Source organism: Frieseomelitta varia, unplaced genomic scaffold, assembly GCF_011392965.1.
Source record: "Frieseomelitta varia isolate USP_RPSP 00005682 unplaced genomic scaffold, Fvar_1.2 scaffold_212, whole genome shotgun sequence".
In the NCBI taxonomy this organism is placed as follows: domain Eukaryota; kingdom Metazoa; phylum Arthropoda; class Insecta; order Hymenoptera; family Apidae; genus Frieseomelitta; species Frieseomelitta varia.
The window spans coordinates 6306-28949 of NW_025109884.1; the positions used below are offsets into that span (position 1 = coordinate 6306).

Here is a 22644-nt window from a genome sequence, read left to right on the forward strand (position 1 = left end):
GGGGATTTCGTGTAACATTATGGGGATTCATAGGATCCCAGAAAAGTTTCAGTAGCTATTTGTAACACTGTGAATCATTTACAATGTTTTCAAAAAGCTTCAGCCAAAAAAGCGTCCCTAAAAGGAACTCCAAAAATATTGTTTTGATATGTAAAATTGTAATTTTCGGTTATGAAAATTTGTTCTTTTTCAATTTTTCTTTTTCTTTTCTAGATCACTGGCCCCGTGTTCTTACAATTAGACTTGGGCCTTCTTGCACAATCATTTATTAATTAATAATATTCGCGAATTATTAAGTTCACAATTTAAAATTACCAAAATGTTTCTTTATTTAATTATGAAAGAGCTTAAATTTATCTTATGAACTTGATCTTTAAAACTTCATATGTCTTATATGTCTCGTTATAGTTGTACGAGTGGAACGTACCATACCAATAACTTAATTTCCAAAATTTCACTGTGATATTAGTTTCATTGTGCAAGAGAACCCTGGAAACTTCTCGAGATCCTGTGTAAAAAAAACTTGGAAAAGTGTCTCTCTTGTATATATATCACAGTTGCAAGCTCTGCTCGAATAACTAAGTTGATATAGTAACAGAAATGGAAATTAAATTGGTGGTGATCGACGTTTGTCCGGGGGATTTACCGCTTGTTACGACTCTTCATGGTGAACCGTCTCCAAAAATTGCCGCTCTTTTTCGACGGCGTTGCAACTGGCGTATCATAAGGGTAACTAGATTCGTCATCCGTGTCCTGTGCATTGTGAGTTTCCCTAGTGGGGGAGCCACCATGTCCAGAGTCTCTGTCTCCATCACCAGAGTTCTTTTCCAAACCTGAAATACAAATATATTAGCATTTATTACTTTTTAAGTCTCCAAGGACTTATCATTCCACAATTAAATGATTTTTTAAAAATATGACTTCTGAATATTGATAAGCATATGAATAATTACGTTGTCAATTACGTCGTAATAAATGAATATACTTCATAAATATTCAGTTAATATTAATGAGTTGATTATAAATTTGATGGTATTAATATTGCTAGAAAATACACCAATGAGCAAAAGTATTGGTACAGATCATTTTTAACATGAAATTAAGATAAGAAATATGTTTCTTCCTTAGAATTTTACTTCAAAATATATTAACGCGTAACTGTTATTTGGCAATTGGAGACATTTTTTATTTAAATTAGTTAATTTTGAAATTTATTTAATTGAATTTAATTACTCAATGATACTATTTAAGAGATAATAATAAAAAAAATAAATATGTAAGATGTAAAAATATAATTTGTACCAATACAGATTCATAATTGTATTTTCTTATATTGAATCACATTCAATATAAAAAATGTATTTTTCAGATCCCAAATCAATCCCAAAAACGAATATGAGAATGAAGTTTTTTTTAGAAAAGAAGTTCTACTACCTCCAGCACGAAGCATGTCGAGAAATGTGTTCTCTGCGTTGCCACGTGTGCGTCCCTGTTTCTGTGATGGTGTCCCAAAGCTCAGACTCTGAATATTGATCTCCGCCTTCAGCTGTTCTGGTGGTATATCGTCCACCCGGAACTCGTTCGGATCCTCGACGAACGCCTGCTGCAGATCTCGCATGATCTTCTTGCGGATGGTCTTCTTCATGGACAGGTGTCTCTCCAGGTGTTTCACGTCGCTTTCCGTTAAAGTTTTGCTATTATCGCGACGACGTGACTTCTTCTTCTTGCTGTTCTTAGGACTCTCTTCTTCACCAGAGGTTGAGCCGACGGATACTGCGCTGTCGTGTCCTGGTGCTTTCTCTTCTGCTTGGAGACGCGTGTTCTCCCATTTGTTACCAAATCCGAAGATATCTCGGAGATGAGGAATATTTCTGTCGGCTGTCTGTTGCCTTGCCATTATTCTTGTTCAGATTTTGATTCAAGAGCTATGGTTCAATTTGTATTACTGATCTGAAAAAGAAATTTGGTATTTAAATATTATATATCCATTAATTAATTTATAACATGTTGGTTAACATTGGATTTATAAAATATTAAAAAACAATGTTATTAACCCTTGAGTGATATCATTGGACATTGATCATCAAAATAATAATTTTAATAAATGTAATAATAATTATTGCAAATATCTATAATCCAGCGATATTACAAGGATTAACAGCAATCAGCAGAATAGTAACATTCAAATCTGGCGCCTAAAAATTGGCGCGCATCACTGCAATCGAAATTTCAAATTTTTAATCATATCAATTTCAATGAGAAATCCTTACAGATCTATTTAAGTATTTCTTTATTTTCAGACCAGACAATTTTAATCAATAATTTAAAGTCTTATAAAGAAAAGTTTTTAAATTAAAAAATAGACGAATATTTGACATCAGCAGTAATGGCGTCGAATACGAATTCAGCATCACCACGCTTCTGCGTTTGTGAGTATTTTTCTCAATTTAAAAAGTTTATATTTATTTATATTCTTGCGTTTAAAAATTTACCTTAATCTTAAAAATATGTGTGGTACAGTACTTCAATTAAGAAAACTGTATATTTAGAAGTAACGATCGTTATCACGCTGGTCGTTTACGCGTAGAATTACACGTAAAATGTAAGTATCGTAAACTGTTACCGATAATAATTAAACGTACAGCGCAAGCGGTTTTTCAGGCGCTGTTAAATTGCACGGCTTATCAAAAAAATCCGCTGCTTTGAGCTTTAACGCACGACGACGTATTCCCGTTACCGTAAATACAGATCGTATATAACGCATTTCCTTTTTCCTTTATAGGAGACGGATACGTGGGACTTTAAATCTCTGGCGAAGAAATCTGAGTAGCCCAACCGGATTCTCGATAACTGTCCGGCAGATGAAAAGGGAAAAACCGATTCGCCGACGATCAACAAACACCCGTTAGATTGTAATGTTCGCCAATCGACGACACTTGGCTCCGATAAACTTTGTATACGTGTCTTTCTCTCTCTGCAACTGAGAAGTCGCTATGATAATTGAATATCACTATCTACATAACAAAATATGTACAAAATATGTACAATTTCTAAAGGGCGAATTAAAGTTAGGTTAGGTTAAAAATTTCAGAATATTTTTAACCCTTAACTTTAACATTTTCAACCCTTAAAAAGCGTTATCGAGTCACTGGAGGCCAAACTTGTAATTCATCATATTTATATAACCAATTTTTGATTTAGGAACTTCCAAATTATCCACCGCATCGACGTTGCGCCAATACTTGCAGAACCAAAACAAAGGATCCTATCTAGACGACTTTGTTGTACCATGACAAGACGTGTATAACGTCCTGAACACGTATATAACGTATATAATAAATATCGCGCCAGAAACATCGAACATTCGAATGTAAAGGGATCGGTGAAATAAAGCAAGCGAGACCAGATTACGATCCTGACAGAGTCTATAAGACAGAAGATCCAAGAACAGAAGTAGAGTGAGGAGCTGTTACTGAAGCATTAATAAAAAGCCAGCGGGTTATTGTTCGCCAATAAAAGACTGACAGACGATTACGCGATTCAGCGTAGGCCCAACGCACGGTTCGATTCGAGAATCGATAACGCGAATTCTCGCCCACGCTTCCCTGCACTTTCCATCTGCGTCGTGAGAAACCGCTTTATTTATACTCAGAAAGAGTTCTTTTTTTTCCATCCCACGAGGAGCACGCGCATTTATGGCTGTATTCTAATATGCGAGCGTAGGCGTCTGACTGCGCTTGCCATTTGTACATTCTGTTGATGGATAAAACGCAGAAATATTATGAACTTAATATTGATTTATTTTGTTCTCAATTCAGTTTCAAAAAGTATTGAAGAATTTGATATCTTTTTTGAAAGTAGTTGTATAATCACTGTAGAGTTGGATTTTTGTAGAATTATTATTAATGGAATTTTATACTGAATTCAAACAGCGCAGTGATTTAAGAATACGAATCGAGCGATTACGAAAGAGTTATTCGCGCAGGCTTTAAGTATGCACAGTGTGTGCACGCACGTGGTTCTCCAGGATACCGGTCCGAGTATCGTGAACTGTTACGCGGTCCGCATTCAACATTAACACACTCCCCATTACGTAGGATGATATTTATCCGAGGCATGACATTCAGTGTCGAACAATGACCGCAGATAGTTATTTAACATTAAAACGAAGATGAATCACAATCAGTGATTCTTTGCTAAAACATTGAGAATTAAACCACGTTTTTCTTTTAGAATCTGAATGCATGAAGGACACATGGCTACTAACATGAGAAGGAAATTAATTTATAAATTTCTTTGACAATATCAAATTAATCTAGGCCATGACTATTAATCTTTCAAAAAGATGATTGAAAGATAATTTGTTATATTATGTTTCGTAAGGCTGATATACTATGAAAATAATGTCAGTAAAGTATCGACATGCAAACACTCCAGGCTAGAAAACAAGCTGAAAAGCTGGATTAAAAACTTCTATAACGAAAGTGTGTAACATAGGACTGAGGTTGGAAAGAGCGATTTCCATAGCTTTTGCAACGGACCAACAATATGTATATCCCAGTCGCTTGGTGGCGAGCTGGTTGCCAGGCAGCGAGTTTCGTCCAGGTAAACCTCTCTTCTCGTTTCCTCTTTCACTCGCTTGCACCTTGTTGCCGATACAAACGCCATATTACCAGTCTATCGACGTTTGATATCGGTCGACTGGACTCAGCGGTGCGCAAACTCCCATGATACAGAGCTAAACTAGTTTCAGACACAGAAACTCTGGTTGAAGAATATCGCAGACGTTGCCTGTTTTATCAGCAACTATGTTACATAACTTATTTCGGGGATATCATACTTCAAAATAAATAAATCTATGATAATTTGAAGTTAAGATGGAGAATTATTCTTTATTATCATGAAGATCATTTCAACAGACATGAGAGATGAAAAAAAAATTTCTTTCCAATTTCTGCTGATTGATTTCAAAGTCACAACTGACGTGGCTTTTTGATATGGTCGACGTGGCTATTTTATGGTTTGTATAATGTACTCTGTTACTTAATAACTCAGAGGAAATATATCATTTTTAAGCTTCGTTTTCTTTCTTAGAAACTAAGAAGGGAAAAGCGTTTCTGTTGCATAATCGGATCTTCCTAGCAAATTTTTGTCATGTAATTATAAATCCAAAAACCTAATGTTTAGTGACTAGCTCAGGTTTATTTGGTACTATCAGATTTAAACAAGCTATGAATCTACCTTTTATACAATATTTTTTTCTTATTTTTCCCCAGACAAAAAAAGTGTTAACTTGAAACAATCAATACAAGGAAAATATATTGCCACAACTGTGTTCTCTGTGTTACAAAATAAGCGGCGATTCCGGTTCGACCGCTGTTCATTAATACGCATTGCTTGTAAATTATCACCGGGAATGATACGAGGTTGCGCACCACTGATTTAATGGATGACTCTACCGGCCTGGTGTGGTAATCACGGTGAAAAATCTTTCGTTCGAACGGCCCTCAGTTCGGTCCTCAGTCATTTTGTCGTCAACAACACGCCGTTGCTCGTCTGCCCTTTAATTACCACGGGATCTCGAAAAATCCACGCGAAAACTGCTCCTGTGAAAAACCATGGCGCTGCCTGGTTCAACGACCTTGCATAGCTGAATGCTATGGTTGAATGGCGTAAAATAATTGAACGAGATTCGGTGGAAGATTCCCGATTATTTCTGTGGAAATCATACAGTTGAATAACAGACGGACATTTATGCAAATTTGTCTTGTTATGAATGTAATTAAGACAAAAAGAGATGGGCATTTGTTTTGATAATGTTTAAATATTGTTGTAGGCATGCAGGTATTGCAGAACGAAGACCACAGGAATTTATAAAAGAAGAAAAAAAAAACATAATAGGAACTTGTAGAAAATTTATTTCAATTATAGTGTATCCACTTGACCCAATAAAAATCGAACAATAATTCAATCTTAATAAGTAATTCCACTGAGGCACATTGATACTAAAAATGTTCTTGGTAAATGCATAAAAATTCACTGTCTAATAATAGCCAGGAAAAATTTCTAGAATATTCTTTCACAACATAATCAAGCGGTTATACAATAGTTGTGGAATAATCTTGATAAACGTCAGACATCTGATCTGATAAGTGTAATTTACAGTTTTTTTGAAAGCTTGGCATGAAATATGGGATAAAATCAAAGAAGAAAAATCGTAAAACTTGTTAATGGTGGTAATTAAGGTGTTCGGTGAGGAAGTTCTGACATGATTACATGAACAAGGATGATAATTGCTTAGGTACTGATATTTCTAATGAAGATAATGTTTCACGGATCGTTGTTGCCACTGCACTTTCTGAATTATTTTCTTTCTTTCCATATTTTTTGGAGTAACAAGTTTGCCTCGTCATGCGCCATCATGTATGATTTTCAGGCCAACCGCTATTTGGTGCGTTTTTTAAATATTTTTTTTTCCAATCACGCTTGCGTAACTTTTTGTGTTCTCATTACTTCCTTACTTACACATTTATATATTTATCTGAGATTCAATTCTAATTTCTAATGGCTCAGTGCTAGTTGAGATAATACACATAATACACAAAATTAATAATGAAAATTTGAAACGAATCTTCAATCGGGTTCTGTTGTTTTGCACTCAATTGAAATGACAATCGAAAGTAACTAGGATCTATTTTCAGGGAACCGACAGACGTTCTGAAACAAAGGTTCAGAGGCTGGCTATCAGCATACGAAATAACGCTACAATGTACCGTAAGTCTTCACGCATGGTGGATCGAAACGAACAGAAGAGGAGGAACAGGCAACAACACCACACGCGATCGATTGGTGGCTCGTTACAGAGAGCCTGGTTGAAAGTTCGAACGAGGTCCGTGCATTAATATTTCCGTTATTGCGCGCACGAGCACCGAGGTTATGCCTTTCACACAGCCAAGTAATAATACGGAAAGTGATCGTTCCTCTCCCAGTTGGCTGATCGATCACGATACGGATTTTAACGAGCCTTCATCCGATTAACGCTCCACTGATCACGCAAACCTTACCTCAGCACATTTTGTTAACTTTTTTATGCTATTACATTAAGCGGAAGATCATACACAGCGTTAACAGAGATTTAATGGATTAAACAAGCTCACACGCATGTTATTTTAATTACAAACCGGGATACATCTCTAAAATGAAAGATAAAATAGGCGTGAGAGATTTGAGAGTGTTAATGGAATTAAATTATGACACGACTAATTAGTGATCAATTTAAATGGTATTTCCACCAGGAGACAATAATAGAGCAATTAATGGTGGAGTAATTATCATCTAAATATGGAGATTCTGGGATCACCAACGTTTCATAATACTGCTGGATCTACTTAATCTTGGCTTTCCTTTTCAAGAACTTGTCAATCCACTCTTGATATGGTATAAATTACTATTAGCTTCTGTTCTTAGAATCCGGGAGATATCATCGACTCGTAAATCCTATAACTAGAGACTCATAAAAAAAAGAGTTCTCTTCAACTACTTGAAGCTACTCAAAGTGATGCAAAATTTTGACTAGGATAACTTCAATTATGGGTATTTCTAAATTATCATAACAAAGATTCTAGCACCTGCCCTCTGTTCAAAATTTCATTTAGCATTTAATCTTGCAATTAAATTGCAAATAATTGGAAATTGTCAGATCAAAGATCATCAAGCACCAAAGTATCTACGAATCTCAAAACTAAGGTAGTACCAAATTGTTACAACAGAGATCCTCAAGTACTGAACAAACTTAGAATTCTATTTGACTTTTAATTTTGTAACCAAACCTTGATTGTCCAGTTCCATAGATCACAGATAGATCCTTAATCCCAAATGGTCACGTGTACACCACTGTTTACTCATTTTCACAAAAACGTATTGGGCAACAGTGAAGAAATAAAATGGATAACCAAAGGGGAGGAGAACGTTTGAACACGTTCGCAGAGTATCCGTACAAGTCTATGGCCGCGACGCGACTAAACGTTGATCCAGGACTTTCACTTTGAGATCCAGTCGGCCCTCTGTCCCTTCTCGAGCCGATTATTCGCAGCACGCCCACGCTCGCCAGCTCTGAATCACGATCGAATTGTTCTTACATGGATAATACCATTCCCTGGCTGGACAGAGTGGTTCTCTGTTGATACGTAGACGGATTTATACCGGGAACTAAAACTTAACACGGTTCATCGTCCAGTTCAGAGTTAGAAAATAAATGATATGCAAGAATATGACAAGAAATTGGCAGTGAGAAGAGTATAATTGGAATAATCAGAAGACTTTTGCTTAAAGTTTGCATATATAATATACTACTGATAATAAAAAAGCAGAACGAGAATTGAACTCGTGAGATATTTTAGATATAATGTACCTAAAATTATAAAGAGTTTATATTATTTAATTAAAAGATTGTAAAAAAAAAGCTAAACCTAGTAGTTTGAAAATAAAATAAATTAAGCTTTAGGAGTTGAGTACAAAATATTCAGATGATTGAGATTTTTCTAGGTTTCTTTCTAAGAATAACTAAATAAAATAAAATTCACTGACAGAATTCTCTGATACCTGGCTCTAGAAAGAATAATTGAATTGACGCAGGATCGTTAATTAAAATTTACAATGGCGAAGTGAAGTTTGAAGCTAACTGTACAGTAAATGGGTGCAAGAACAAAGGAGGATTTCATGAATAATAACTGTAAATAATGGACATCAGTGAACTAGTAAATAAAGGTATCGGTAAGAAAACATTTTTGTGGATCATTGAAAATTTTAATGGTCAATTTGTATATTTAATAAAAATCCAAGATTATATAATTATTTTGAAAATTTTTATTTCGAGTTTGAAAGAAGTATGAAAAAACGAGTGAAAGAAATTTGATGAGTAAGGGTGCCACGAACGGAAAAGTGAATGAACTTCGCGTGTCAGCAACACCAGAAACCGCTCAAAGTTTGCTATCGTAGTTCGTTGAACGAGGAACGGCTGAGGAAGACGAAAAGAAGTCAGCGCTTACGTAAACGCGCTTTCGTTTGTTTTTGAAATATGCATCGACTCGATCCTGATTCAACACGGAAGAGCATGTGGCACCACTGCGATCCGTGCTCGCTGATAATCAAACAGTGGAAACTCGATTTCTTCCTTTTCAAAGGAAGTAAAATAGCATGAATTCGGAAACTTGAATCACTCGATTGAGAAATTTTTAAAAAACTGGACAAATGTAAAAGTTCCAAGAATCAAGGAAATTAGAATTTTTCGAACATGGACGATCGACAATACTTAAGATTTGAGAATTAATAGATTGAATAACCGATAATTTTAAGCTTTGAGCGTTTAAGAATAAAGATTTAAGAATTCGAAACTTTGGACATTTTTGAGTAATTGATAATTAAAAGATCGAATATTTTGATAATCCAGAATTCAGAAGATCCAGAAATCTTCAGACAAAACTGCGTGTAAAACCTAGTTCTAAAATTGGTGTCTTAAGCCTGGTTTGAAAATAAGGTTATTATAAATATTAAATAGCAGAGTTAATCGTATCAGTTAACAGGGACGAAGCGTTTATTTTCGAACTTCGATGAATGAAAATTAATACACGCTGTTGACGGCAACAGAAACGTAATCACGGCAGGTTATATCGAGTCCCAGCTGTTCACCTCCGCCGGCATAATCCATTCCCTGACTTTCCTCGTTCTACAGTTACTCCGGGGTGAAAGGTGAACCCTCTCCCTTCTCCTCGAGATCGTACCAACAGGAGGATCCGCGACTATACTTGTAGGAGAGCCCGATTGCCACACTCTGGCTCTCCCTGTTTTCTACCTTGTTCTTGGAGACGAATCCTCGGATGATGTGATTCACTAGACTGCTAACGGGTTACTCCAAAATGCTACCAATTGTATTGTAGAATGATCTAAATAGTTAAAAGTACAAAAGTTAAAAAAGCACAGTAGAAGCGTTTATATTTTGTGAAAGATTGGATTCTGATCAATTTTGAGTAATTCAATCTACACTGATCAACAAGAATTATGTTAATTAACTGATGGAAGGATATTTGCTCCAAGAAAATAACACAGCGATTGTCCTTATCCTCAAAAGAGCAGATTTCGTCAGCAAATGGAATAAGGCCAAGGAAAATGAGAGCTCCACGAACAAAAGAAATCATCCGCTTACTGGAATCATCCATATCTAATCTTAATCATTATTCTACTCGCGTATGTTTATTATTTTCCCGTGTCCTCGCCGCGTATTACCAACACGAAAGTGACATCATATTCTGTTCACAAACCAGTTCTCATTGACTTTAATACCAGTTCTCTATAGTGAATCTTTAGAGATGGTCGCCAGGTGGGGTCATGACCTCACAATGCTTCTACAGCCACGTGTCCTCTGATCCTCTGAGTTCAGACACACTTCAGAAATTGCAGAGGAAAGAATATCAAGTCTTTTTGAATTTGGAACTATTTAGGTTCTTTTAACTATTATTTAGGATTAAGTTAGAAAACATAAACAACAACCATTCTAATACATAAATTTCTGCTATTCTTTTCTATAGTCAAAACATATTCAAGATGTTTTGGACCTCCTGGAGATCCAAAGTCTGCGTTCTTATTGAAAAGTTGGCACTAATGGGGTCAAAAAGAGGAAAACTCGGCCGAACACGTGAGAGACAATGGCCCCTTGGTTTTGCTTGGAAGTTTCGAAGCGGCTTATGTGCATGCTACACCAAGCAGAAACTTCAGTCTCCATTACATAAGAGAATAGCCGGCTCTCTTCATCTCTTTTTTTCCACTCTCTCGATGTTGAATCACCGCGGGCGTCTAGACGAATTTAATTAAACCCAGACACATAATTCCTTCAGGTTTTTGACGGAGTGTTTAATTTAATTTGTAGAATTACCCGAGTACTAAGTCAACTATTAATTGTTGCTCAGTTCCAATTATTGTCAACAAATTGACGCGTTGTTGAATTATGTATGAAAAGGAAAATTACTTGAAAAATGATGGATGGAGAAAATGAAACATGGCAGAGTAGAGACGTGTGATTGAACGTGAAATTACAAAGCACAGAGGCGCCTTCTGTTGATATGTCGTACTCTATTATTTCCAGACACCGTTAGCCTTTATTACATGGCACATTTTCTTACGTGGGTGGTAGCTTTCTCGATGGAACTCTACAGCAACGCCCGCACACTGCCTCTAACGCCAACAATGTTATCTAACATTCAAAAAAGAAAAAAAGCGTATCATGTATATCAGTGATAAAAACAGTTGAAAAGTTTGGTCGGATCGTACGAGCATCGACCGCAATTATACAAGACACAGACGGCTTGTGACACACACAGTTGGATAAGAAGATAATCTATAAATGCTGCTCCACCGTTGTCTTGTCACAAAACTGGTTTGCCAACCCTTCCGGGTTTTCGTGGCTGTCGATGCATGAACTTTGCTTTGGAAAGCTGTTGTTAGACTTTTTTTCAGACGTGCAAAATGTTCCTTGATAGAGATCGAGATTTAGAAGATCCACTATTTCAAAGTTTAGCGTCTAAACTGATCGTAGGATCTGACTAGGAGCTCTCGATTGTGTAAATTGGGAATTATTTATTGATCGAGGATCCTTATTTGCAGATAAAGAGACTTTCAAGGATTCAGTTTGAAATTTTATGTATGATTATTTAGAAGCGATTGACACGATGGAATGTTTATTTTTCATTTTATAAATTTATAACTTTTTCTTGTTGTAATGGCTTTATATTCGTAGTGTACGAGAAATAATTTTATGATAATTTTTTTAGGTCATGTAGAGTGGTGAAAAATCAAAATTAAAATTATTTTCATTTTTATATTAAAATCCGATGGTCGCTGGAATATTTGATTGAAATTTCGTTGTAGTGAGTAACGGAGTAATGAAAAGCAAAGATGTCACTATCTCCGGAAGGTTGTTTCGCGACGACTTCCTGCTGCTCATCGCGATGTTGCTCAAGAAACGTCGGAAATAAGGTTGGAAAATCGTGTTCCTGCCATCCAGGCATCGGCCAATGAAATTTTTTCTGATGCAACAACAATCGTTGCGACACGATCATCAAGGAAGATAAGTATAAAAATAAAAGTGTGGGAGAGTTTGCATTATGATTTTTCTTTGATTTTTGTTGTGTCTAAACTTTCTATCGTGCATTATTTAATAGCTATTTGTTAAACTCTGCCAAACTATGCTGCAAAACAGATATACAGATATCAGAATGTAATTAATTTAGATCCTGATCTAATTTTAAATGGAGGCACGTATTGCTACAGATATCTTTAAATAAATATTTTTGTATCTATTATTTTTATTTTGTATTTTTAACTGTATGGTTTTCAGCTTTTCAGAGAAAATTAAGCTCAACCAAAAATTTATAATATAATTTATAATATTGTTAAACTAAATAAAATAAATTAAATAAATAATAATAGAAGAACTTTATAAGTCTCCAGAAAAATATAGAACAGAGATTTATAGTATATGTTCGTTGCTCGAATAACATTTATATACCTCTCGTTTTATTTACAGTAGAGCCAATAATGAGTTCACAAATAATTGCATTAACAGGAAAAGTAACGCATTATTCATGAGACAAGGAGAGCCGTAATAAGCCCCGGAGAGAAACTCTCCATTCACGATGCATGCTCTTTTCCAAAGCCGACGATTTAATGCTGGCGTCCTCGATTTGATGGGAAAGAACAATGCTGCGGAGAAAAATGTGCGTTTGCAGTACGCTCTGCTAAGAGATACATTGCTGATGAGGCGAAGCAACGATCCACAACCAGTTTGCTAATTAATTAAACGCTCTAACGTCATTATAACTTTATTGAACAATAAGAAAATAAGAGAAAACATTCAGCGAACGAGTCTACAATTTCTCAAGAAAACTTGCTTCAATAAAGGAAAGATAGCATGTTTAACGAAGGAACGGTGTCTTATTGAAAACTAAAAAATTATTAATAAAATTTTATTACATTTTTTTGTAGCTATTATTTTAAAAAAATGACAGCTATTAAAGACAGAATCTTTAACAAAATAATTTACATAGTAATTATATATTTTACGAAAAAATTTTATTTAATTATAAGTTTATTTAATTATAAACTTTACTGCTGTAAATTCTATATTTTTTTTATTAACTCCTATTGATTCTTATTATAATTTTTATTTTTCCTGAAAATAGAATCTATGATAGATTCTGCAAAAACGCTCGTTTTCTTTGAACTATTATCCTCTTCCATGTATGAATTCCAAGAATTGCACATTCCTATTTTTTTTCTCAGCTCGTCATCTCTATATGGAAAACCAGAGCGTGGATTTCTCCTCGAATCAACAATCGTGCAAGAAATATTGCTAATTGGATATTAATTGAAGATCAGAGGAGCTTTCGGAAAGCGGCAATACCCTTGGATACACATACGACAAAAATCCACGGGGATCGTTAAGTTACCTTACAGGCCGATTCAAGGACAAGTATCATCAGGATTGCGAGTCATCCTGCTTGTTCTTTCTGTTCCTCTTTTTTTTTCTCTCCGCTCCTTTTTTCCTTGGACTCTGCCATCCTTCCGTGCCGGACGGTCTTTTTTGCTCAACACTCGTTTAAAACTCGTTTTTAAAATCATCCACAAAAGTATATTAACTTCACTTATAATTGTAAGTTAGAATTTGTATTATTGTATCCGAGAATTCAATTGCATCGAGATTTATGATATGAAATATTTTTCTAATTTTCTCTAGGCTCCCCCTCTTCATCTGGGAATCCCAATTTATAGAAATTCTCCCACAGTCTTTCATATAGACACACAGACATAATCTTCTTCCAGAGAAAGAAATGAAAATTATAGAGAACATTTTATTTAATAAGTGTTCCGTATATATAATTTTTCTACAACAACATGGAAATATTATTCAGTGGTATGTTAATTTTTAAATCAATTGACGTAGTAAAACAATTTTCACAAATTAAAAGTTAAGTAATTATTCCATTTCACAATTATCTATCAATCCACTGAGGAATCAAAAATCCACTGCAAAATCATAAAAAAGGAGATTCGTAAGTTCGTAACGTACAAATCATCAATAACGTACACATAATTAATAAATCAATTATTGTGTAACGATACTAACAACTGGAGAGTATAAAAAAAAAGAAGAAATATAATTTGGAAAGTGAATGACGCGAGTTGAATTCAACTGTGAGGAGGCAGAAGAATGAAGTAAAAGAAGCAAAGAAGAAAAAGAAGAAGGAGACGGGCAAACTTCTGATGAAGGAAGTTGTTTGCAGTCGAATGAATCGAACCTTGGGAAGAGTGGTCCAGACGGTGTTGGAAATGGCTCAAAGGAGCCCGCGGCACGTCGACAAGACGTCCCTCTTTGTGGGATACCGTTCGACCACCGAGCAAGTAACGAGATCTCGGTTCGTAGAACTCGCTTTAACGATTCCGCTCCTTGTTTATCCAGAAATTCATTCACCTTGCCCAAAATCATTTATCTATACTGCAGAAGCGACTAATATCATCACTTTTCAGAGTATGATACTTCTGTTTCCCGTGACGCTGAACAATTTCTTTGTTCCTTTGTCTCAAATCTGTGTGCAGTATTATTCAAAAAAGAATTATTTTCTTGGATCAGTAAAGTAACATACAATAAGATGCCACAAATATGCTGTAAATTGTATATAATTAAATGTACAGTCGTCACACCTAATTGTGTGCTAGTATTTAAAAAAGAGAGAAACGTATTATTTAGGTAAGAGGGGCTTGTTTAGTCGAATATTTGGATGAAACTCGATCAGTTGTTCAGAGGAAAGCGTGTATCGATTGAATAGTTCGAGGGGTCAAGCGTTCGCACGTGTCTGCACGGTTTTCTTTCTTTTGCAGACATTGGATACTGTACGTACACTGGATGCTGCACGAAACCGTTATGCAACCCGCAGCGGTCTTTGCTCGATTGCCTGATTCCCGTTGCCCTGTCCGTGCAACGTGTGAAACCAAATCGAAACTCATTTCTGTCAAAAATTGTTATTCATGAAATAGTGAAAGAGATTCGAAGGATAAGAAAGCAATAGCTAAGGAAACAACCGCATTGTGCAATCATTCTCGACTACAAAGAAACCACATTTCATTGGTTGTTTGGCATTCGAGTCTTTTCATACCAGTTCTCTACGTCTACATAATTGAAATACGTATCTCGAGTAAATTTTCAAATTGATCTCAGATCAGAAAGCTTCGTTTCCATACAGAACCATGTGCATTCACATCACGAAGGCATTTTCCTGTTTTCCGTGTTCCATAATGTTTTAAAACAATTGTACGGTTCATTTCAGAAACGACGTTCATTGTCTCTCTGTTACGCCAAGCTGTCTCCGCATTTCGAATTCTTGCATTGAAATCAAGCTCACTATATACTTTCACCGAATGCTTTAAACAATGAGCCATCCACCATTGAACTAATTTCAAAAGCGCTGTCATCCTTCAAAAAGTATGTGTTTCAAAGAGTATCTGTTTGAGTTATTGCTTTTCATGGCGCCAGATCTATTCAATCACCTTTTCAAATTATCTACGAAAGAAACTTGAGACTGAAATTTTACAGATTGGAAATTGAGAAATTTGACGAGTTGCAAACTGATGCGTTTTGGAAATTGCAAATTCGACGACTGGAAAATCTAGAAACGTGGAAAGTTTAAAATTAAATGCTGAAGAACCGGAATTTTAAAAGGTGGAAAATTGAAGAAATTTAAAAGTTGAAACTCCGAAAAATTTGAAGATTGAAAAATTGAAAAATGAAAGAGCATCGTTGCTTTTTATTTTAGATCTTATTTTAAGTCATAGAATCGTTGCTTAATTTAAAGTTTATGTATATTGTAAAGCGCGTAGTATCACGGAATAAGCATTTGAGGCGACAGGCTCCCACAAGTCACCGACGCACGGCGCGTCATCGACCACCATGATCCCCGGTGTGTTTAGTCTGTCTCCCTGTTTCCTTCTTCCTTTTGGCTACTTTTCTTCTCGCCTCTCTACGCCCCTGGCCACCACTCTGTTCGCTTTCAAACACTCTCCTCTTTTGTTGTTTGCCTCCCTTCTTCTCCTTCTTGCACTTGTGCATTCTTTTCACCTCTGTTTTACTGTTTCAATACTGCTTGATATTCGGTCGCTTAAGTTATTATTAGACTGCAAATATCCGTGAGAATTCATATTTTTTATGAATATTATTAAATGGTGGAACATAAATAGAAAACAGTTTCACAAAATAAAACATTACTTTAAATACTCCAATGAAAGAAATTCATAAAAAAATCTACAGTCTGACGATTATAACAGAAATTATGACAGTGGATCTTGACAAATTACAATATTTTTTTTTTAAAGAATTTCTTCCATCCATTTCTTTTTTTTTGTTTTTTTTTTTCTTAGCAAATTTTTGTTCCTTTGCTCTTCAATCTATTTATAACCAATCCCAACTCTCATTTCCCCTATGAGAGAAAGAAAATGGAAAGCTGTGACGCGATTTACGACCCTCGTTTAAAGTTTCCGGATGAAACTTATCAGCCACGCACACGTGCCACCTCTGAAAATAGATGTGTCTAACACCAAAGGTCCTTTCAGGTGGCGGAAAAATGGACGGAAATTGGTGTCAGAAGGAAGCATTGAATGGATTCGTGCGTCCAACGTGTGCATCAGGTATCCACGAGCCCGTTTATCGTCCTTTAAAAGAGACTCCAGCGTCGTGTGGGCAGTAGCAAAGATGAAGCCACTTAGGGGAGGGGTTTCTTAACTCAAGGTGATCCGGTATAATAAAAGCGAGAGGCCCCCTTTACAGAAAAAAAACACCTGACGAATCCTTGCGCGTAGAGAAGAAACAGGATGAAAGAGGTCAGCTGTGACCTAACTTCCACTGGCTAGATTAACATCAACGATCTTAGAATTATGTGTCGCTGGATACTAGAATTGACCATTCTACGTGTGAAAAATGATTGAAAAGATGGAAAATGTGGAAACGAGGTTTCTTTTCGAGAGAGATTTCAATTTGGAAATTTACAAAAAATAGTAGTATATCAGGATACTTCATTGGATATGTTCTAATTCCATCAAAAGGTTATCATGGTTACTGAGACACCTTGTATAATGTGGAAGATATAAAGGACAAAATTCTCTGACCATGAGAAGCGACACAAGTAACACCAGATGGCTCGGTTTTTGAAATACAACGTAATTAGCAAATGATCCTCTGAACGCTTTTTTAATTAAGGTGCGTCATCGCCTACAAATGCTTGGTAATGAACATTTTTCTATGTCGAAACAAAGCTGACGTTCTGAACTGCTCACCCCCATGGCCATAAATTAAGTCTGGTGATGATATTATCCGCACCCCCGCATTCCTAGCCCTTGAAGCGGAGCCAGTGACTCATCGCCGATGACTGTTCATCAATTTCCTCCTCGTTTCGCTTATCCTGGAGAAGCCACAAAGTCGGTAGCTATGGTTTTATTATCAGACATCAGTCTGCTTTCAATTTCTTATTAGTAACAATCTTTCTTTCTCATTTACTAACAAGCTAAACCTTTCGGGAATGCCCATTTTGAAATTAATTCTCTTTTGCAGCAATTACGGAAAAATTAGCCCAAGGGGACAATTATCAAATCATCAACTAAGTCTGAAGAAGATTGGAAACCAAAATGAGTTAGATTTTGAAATTACACGTTTTCCGGAGCAAGAACGATAAGACTAATTGAAGAGAATGAGAAACTGAAGCACTCAGCGATGGAATTTTCAAAATAATTTCTTTCTGGAGTAATTATGTAGAAATTAGCACTCGCGATAAGACTAACGATTGTTTGACAGTCTGAGCTTTGTTATCTTTGGATGAGAAAGTGAAGACCAAAATTAGTAAGGCTCTGCGCTTTGGACTATGCATAAACCTGGTGTGTACACCTTGTGCGCAGGGTCAAGCCCGTCTCGTCTTGAAGGTGGCTTTTACAATGCAAATACACGTTGCTGTGATTTATACAATTTTCTCTTGTTCGGCTAGGAAGTCAGACGCTGGCGTCGTGAGGTTGTATTCGTTTCTGAAACGAAAATAGCCGACGGGGAAGGATAAAGGCGGCTCACAGCCCCGAATGAAAGACCAGCCTGAAAGCGACAGACGGACAAAACAACGATCCAAGGGGAGAAAAATCGAAGTAAACGCTCCGTCAAATCGCATTTTCACTGCCCTTTCCTCCTTTTACCAACAGCGGTCTAAAAATAGTTCCGCCACGCGAGCAGAGAAAGTGTGTCCTTGGCTTCTCCGGAGAACAAAGATTGCAATTTGTCAGTTTCCAGAAATCTAATCAACGTGTTAGATTGTTGCACGCTTCGTGTAAAGTGTGAAGTTAGAATTTAGTGACTGGAAGTGTTGGTGGATAATGTTTGAAGACTCTATCGTTTAGTCTAATTTCAAGATCAAATGATAACTCAACTGCTCTTCTCTCTTTAATTCATTTAAGAAAAATTTTCTTTATTTAAAGAAAACAAAGAAAATTTTCCTTATTTAAAGAAAAAGAAATACCCTTATAAAATTTAGGCACACTATTAATTTTTCAGAATATATACAGCCTGGTGCGAAATGTGCTCAGAAGGCAGTGATTTTCTAATTCAGTAATTTCCCGTAAAGAAACTCTCTCGTTTTGTTTTGTTACCGCACGATGATAATTGAAGATTACACGGGCGTTGCATGAAATTTCACAAGGAAAAGCATAATTCGGCCCAAATGTATCGGACGGAGTAATAGAAAGAACTGTGTAATTACAACGCGACGCGAGAATGTGTGTACAGAGGCGAGGATAGCTGGTTATCCTGAAGGCAGCCAATGGAACAAAGAGAAACTGCCGGACACATTCAGCGCCTTGGGCAACCGAAGTGATTTCGTAACTCCCTGCGCTACCACAAACTGTATCACGTGAGAGACGTTTGATCCTCAATAGAACGTTTGCTGGAAACCTGATGTACAATTAGAAAACAGAAGAGAAGACACTTCAATAAAAAAAAATACAGGAATGTATATAAATGAAGATCAAAGAGGAACAAACATGGTACTTCATTTTTATGTTCTATTTATAATCTATGACTTAGATTATGTAGAACTTATTCACTTATTTTGAGGTGACAACAAAGCCAAGATTTTTTATTAGGTTACTCAATTTTAAATTATACTTCTCTTAATTTGTTCTTTGTGTTTTATACAGTCAGTAACATTCATAATCTTTACATGTAAATTATAAAGTGCAAATTAAATTTTGAAGCAAGCTCCAAAATTCATCAATTGAAACTTGTTGTCGAGGGTGAAGAATATATTTAATAGACTGCAAGACTACGAATTCGAGCATAACAAAAATTTTTGTTCCTTCTTAAGTATAAAGTGGCAAGAAGAAGATATTGACAAATTTCTGTCACAGTGGCTCAAAGGGTCTTTGTATAAAATAAAATTTTGAACTTTTGAAGCCAAGATAAGTCAAAATTATTGGTTTTAGACTCATTTCCGGTTATCCAACACTGTCATGGATCATCTGTATAAATCGAGATTAGAAAATCAACAGGAACAGACTTATTTCTGCCATTCGTACATTCATTGAAAGAAATTAAACGGAAGATTCGATGGAACGTTAATAGAATACCGATGGAAAATAGAATGCTGAATATAAAGAAAGGATTCTTCAGAAATTTCAACATGTAATGGCGGTAAGATTGATCGACTCCGTCAAAGGAACTATTGAATGACGCTTTTTTTTTTAAAAGAATCCTCGTTGTTTACAATGACGCATTGGAAAGACTGCGTTAATTGATCAAAAGCATCTCGATGAATGGAGGAGAAATCGTTAGGAGCCGACCGTGGAACGAAATCGTTGCAGCACTGCGGAATCGATTTTTTGCTTGTTGAGCAATTGACGATTTGCTATGTGAAACGATCATTTCCACTCTCAAATCAATTAAAAAAGATTAATTGCCATGGAATTTATTATTATACGGAGTTATGATTAACAATTGTGGTACAATTACTGTACATATGAACGATTTAAAGATCGGCGGAGAATTCGAGAATTTGAAAATTTCGAAGCTTTCGATTAGATTTGAAAACTCTCCTTGGGACTTGGAACTCTCGAAAACTTGGAAGCAGTAAGTTCGAAGCCTTGAACGTTTGCGCTATAAAAAGAACTTAATGACGCCTACGAGTTTCTGCCACTTTATCAATGACGACACATCAATCGGCGTGAATATTTTACGCGCGTGGCAATCGATCATGACTGACGACAATCGCCCTGAACAATTATAACTTGGAACAGGGTCGTAAACTGAAGTTCACGGAGGATCGATCGGAAGTTGTTAATGGGGAGCGGGTCAGTAAACAGTGAGAGAGACGTTTAATGCCATCGGGGAGACCACCGCTATCGATTATTATTAATAAAGATGGCGCGTGATAATTAAACTCACCCCGGGAGATGCGTAGATCAACACCCGGTGAGGTGACATTCACCGTGAGGCTTTTGCACGTCGCATTATCACGGGGTCATTAAGTTCTCGTCCAAGTGTAAAACAGCTGATAAAAATAATTAGAGATAAAATACAGGTGTCATTAAAGGTCAGACACAAGATTGCGGTTAATCCAATTGTAAAGCTCAGGGTAGGTACACGTTGACCTGATCGGTGGCCTTTGAATTATTTAAATTTATATTCCTTCCAGAAGAAAGGGTCAGGATCGCGCAGATGATCCACTTTAATCTCTCTGTTTATCTAATCCTTTCGAAAACAAGTGAAGGAAACTAGGTGCACCGAATTGTACAGAGCGGAACATCTTTGAATTTGAAGCTTCCTCCAAAGTAAATTAGCAATGTAACAATGGCTGGAAGTCGACGAAGCGTGTGTGCACTCTTCCAGGTCAAAGTTCACGCTCGGTTGAGCACCAAGCAGAAAGAAAACCGGAGGATTGCTGTATGTATCTCTAACAAAACACATTCACCCCAAAACATAGACTCAACAAGGAATATGTGAATGTTACTGAAATTATTTCAGATTCAACGAACGTCCAATTAGTGTCTAATCTCAAAATAATATTGATCGTCTACGAGGAAGAGAAACTGATCGGTCAGAGCTGGGGGAAAAAAATCAGGCGTGTTTCTGGCACCTCACAGTCCCGTTGTTCCTCGCTATATTAATTAGCAGTGCCATAAATTCTCGTGTTATGGGAAGAGACGAAATGAAGTTTCTCGCTTTGTCGGCCCAGCATCATTAGGGTCGCCCCCCTCCTCCACACGCCATCCGTTCCCCTCCCAGAATTCCTGTTCTATTTCACACGAGTGACATGCCACTGGCATCGAGAAAGATGCATTAGGGTCGAACGGAAATAGATATTAGAAAACGTCGGATTCGAGACTTTTTTCTCTCCCAACACGCGACAACCTGATGATGACGACAACCATCGAGATTTCTGACAAATCGACACAACGCCGATGAAACTTCACAACATCACCGAAGGCGACCTCGATTCCATCAAGGATAAGGTCTCTAGACGGAGATCCAGGGAGAGCTCCCCGATTACTTTCGCCATTCTAACTGCGCGCGAATTTCTAACGTGATATTCCGTGCAGCGTGTTCGCGTTCGACGCGATCGACGCCGCGGAGAAATTCATGGGAATTTCCAAGACTGCGATTTCGCGGCTGCTCTCCCCCCACAGATTTCAAGAGTCACCGAGGTTTTATTATTTCTTGTTACGATTGAGATTTTTAGGAGGGAAATTGAAATCGATAATTTTCCTTTTTTAAAGTTTTACGCTTCGAAACTCGGTAAATTTTAAGATTGAAATTTGGAAAATTTAGCTGTTTAGAGAACAAAAGATGTAATCTTCTTTGTTTCGTACAGAAAATATTGCAAAATAGACAACTGACATGTGAAAATTCTTTACTCCATACGCGAGCATTTTGGGAACAAGACCAGTGAAACGGAGAGTGCATTAATCAATTTGATATTCCTGGACTATAATTGCTCGAGTACTAAGGTTAATTATCTGTCGGTCAGTTTCACTCATAGAAACCGGTCTACCGGTTGCACAATTTCAATTGATCCATTGAACCTTGACACAATATATGTGGTTTTGCTTTCCAGGTGTAGCGAAGTACATATATATTTAATAAGATAAGAGTCGTGGCGCGCCGCTCGTTCCACACGCTTGCTGATGTCATCTATTCAATTATCCACGCGTCACAAGCACCAAAGTATATCCAAATTCATCATTTTCAATCATATTAACTCCCCATTTTGTTATAATTTTTAAAATAAAATTCTACAAAAAGGAAGAAACCAAATAGCCAACAAAGTTAGTGAAAAACTCACCGTAAGCGTCCTCTGAACTCTTTATCTTCAGATTTCCTTCGAGGTATGATGTATTCTGTCTTGAAATATTTTTCAGTCACTGTCGAAGAATTACAAGCTTCCGAACAAATTTTAAATAAGAGAAGCCACCGATGCAAAGTCCAGTGATCTTAAGCGTGCAGAGGCTCGCTCAGAACTGGAGAACACAGCGAGCAGCAGCACGTCAATGAAAGAACGCCAGTATCGCCGCCGCTCA

At 36.6% G+C, this 22644-nt stretch overlaps 2 protein-coding genes and 1 long non-coding RNA gene across 5 annotated transcripts; 2 read left to right on the forward strand and 1 right to left on the reverse strand.

Moving 5' to 3' along the window:
- Positions 1-210: 210 nt before the first annotated feature.
- LOC122527138 lies at positions 211-22579 on the reverse strand. Of its 2 annotated transcripts, none has more exons than XM_043651053.1 (3): positions 22410-22579; positions 1432-1950; positions 211-833 (listed from the first exon to the last, which is right to left on the reverse strand). In XM_043651053.1, exons 2-3 carry the CDS (start codon positions 1895-1897, stop codon positions 643-645), a joined length of 657 nt encoding a protein of 218 aa, XP_043506988.1. In that variant the 5' UTR covers positions 1898-1950; positions 22410-22579; the 3' UTR covers positions 211-642. The 2 variants fall into 2 exon arrangements, with proteins under 2 accessions (XP_043506988.1, XP_043506989.1); XM_043651054.1 differs by having other exon boundaries at positions 1435-1950; positions 22410-22571.
- LOC122527143 lies at positions 2440-10477 on the forward strand. Of its 2 annotated transcripts, XR_006306289.1 has the most exons (8): positions 2440-2602; positions 2783-3072; positions 3202-5020; positions 5095-6451; positions 6702-7746; positions 7843-8766; positions 8876-9153; positions 9731-10477. It is a non-coding gene; the product is annotated as an uncharacterized LOC122527143 (long non-coding RNA). The 2 variants fall into 2 exon arrangements; XR_006306288.1 differs by lacking the exons at positions 8876-9153; positions 9731-10477 and having other exon boundaries at positions 7843-8851.
- On the forward strand, positions 14203-17038 carry LOC122527140. Its single transcript, XM_043651055.1, has 2 exons — positions 14203-14465; positions 16654-17038. The coding sequence occupies exons 1-2, from the start codon at positions 14314-14316 to the stop codon at positions 16820-16822; spliced, it is 321 nt and encodes a 106-aa protein (XP_043506990.1). The 5' UTR covers positions 14203-14313; the 3' UTR covers positions 16823-17038.
- Positions 22580-22644: the final 65 nt, after the last annotated feature.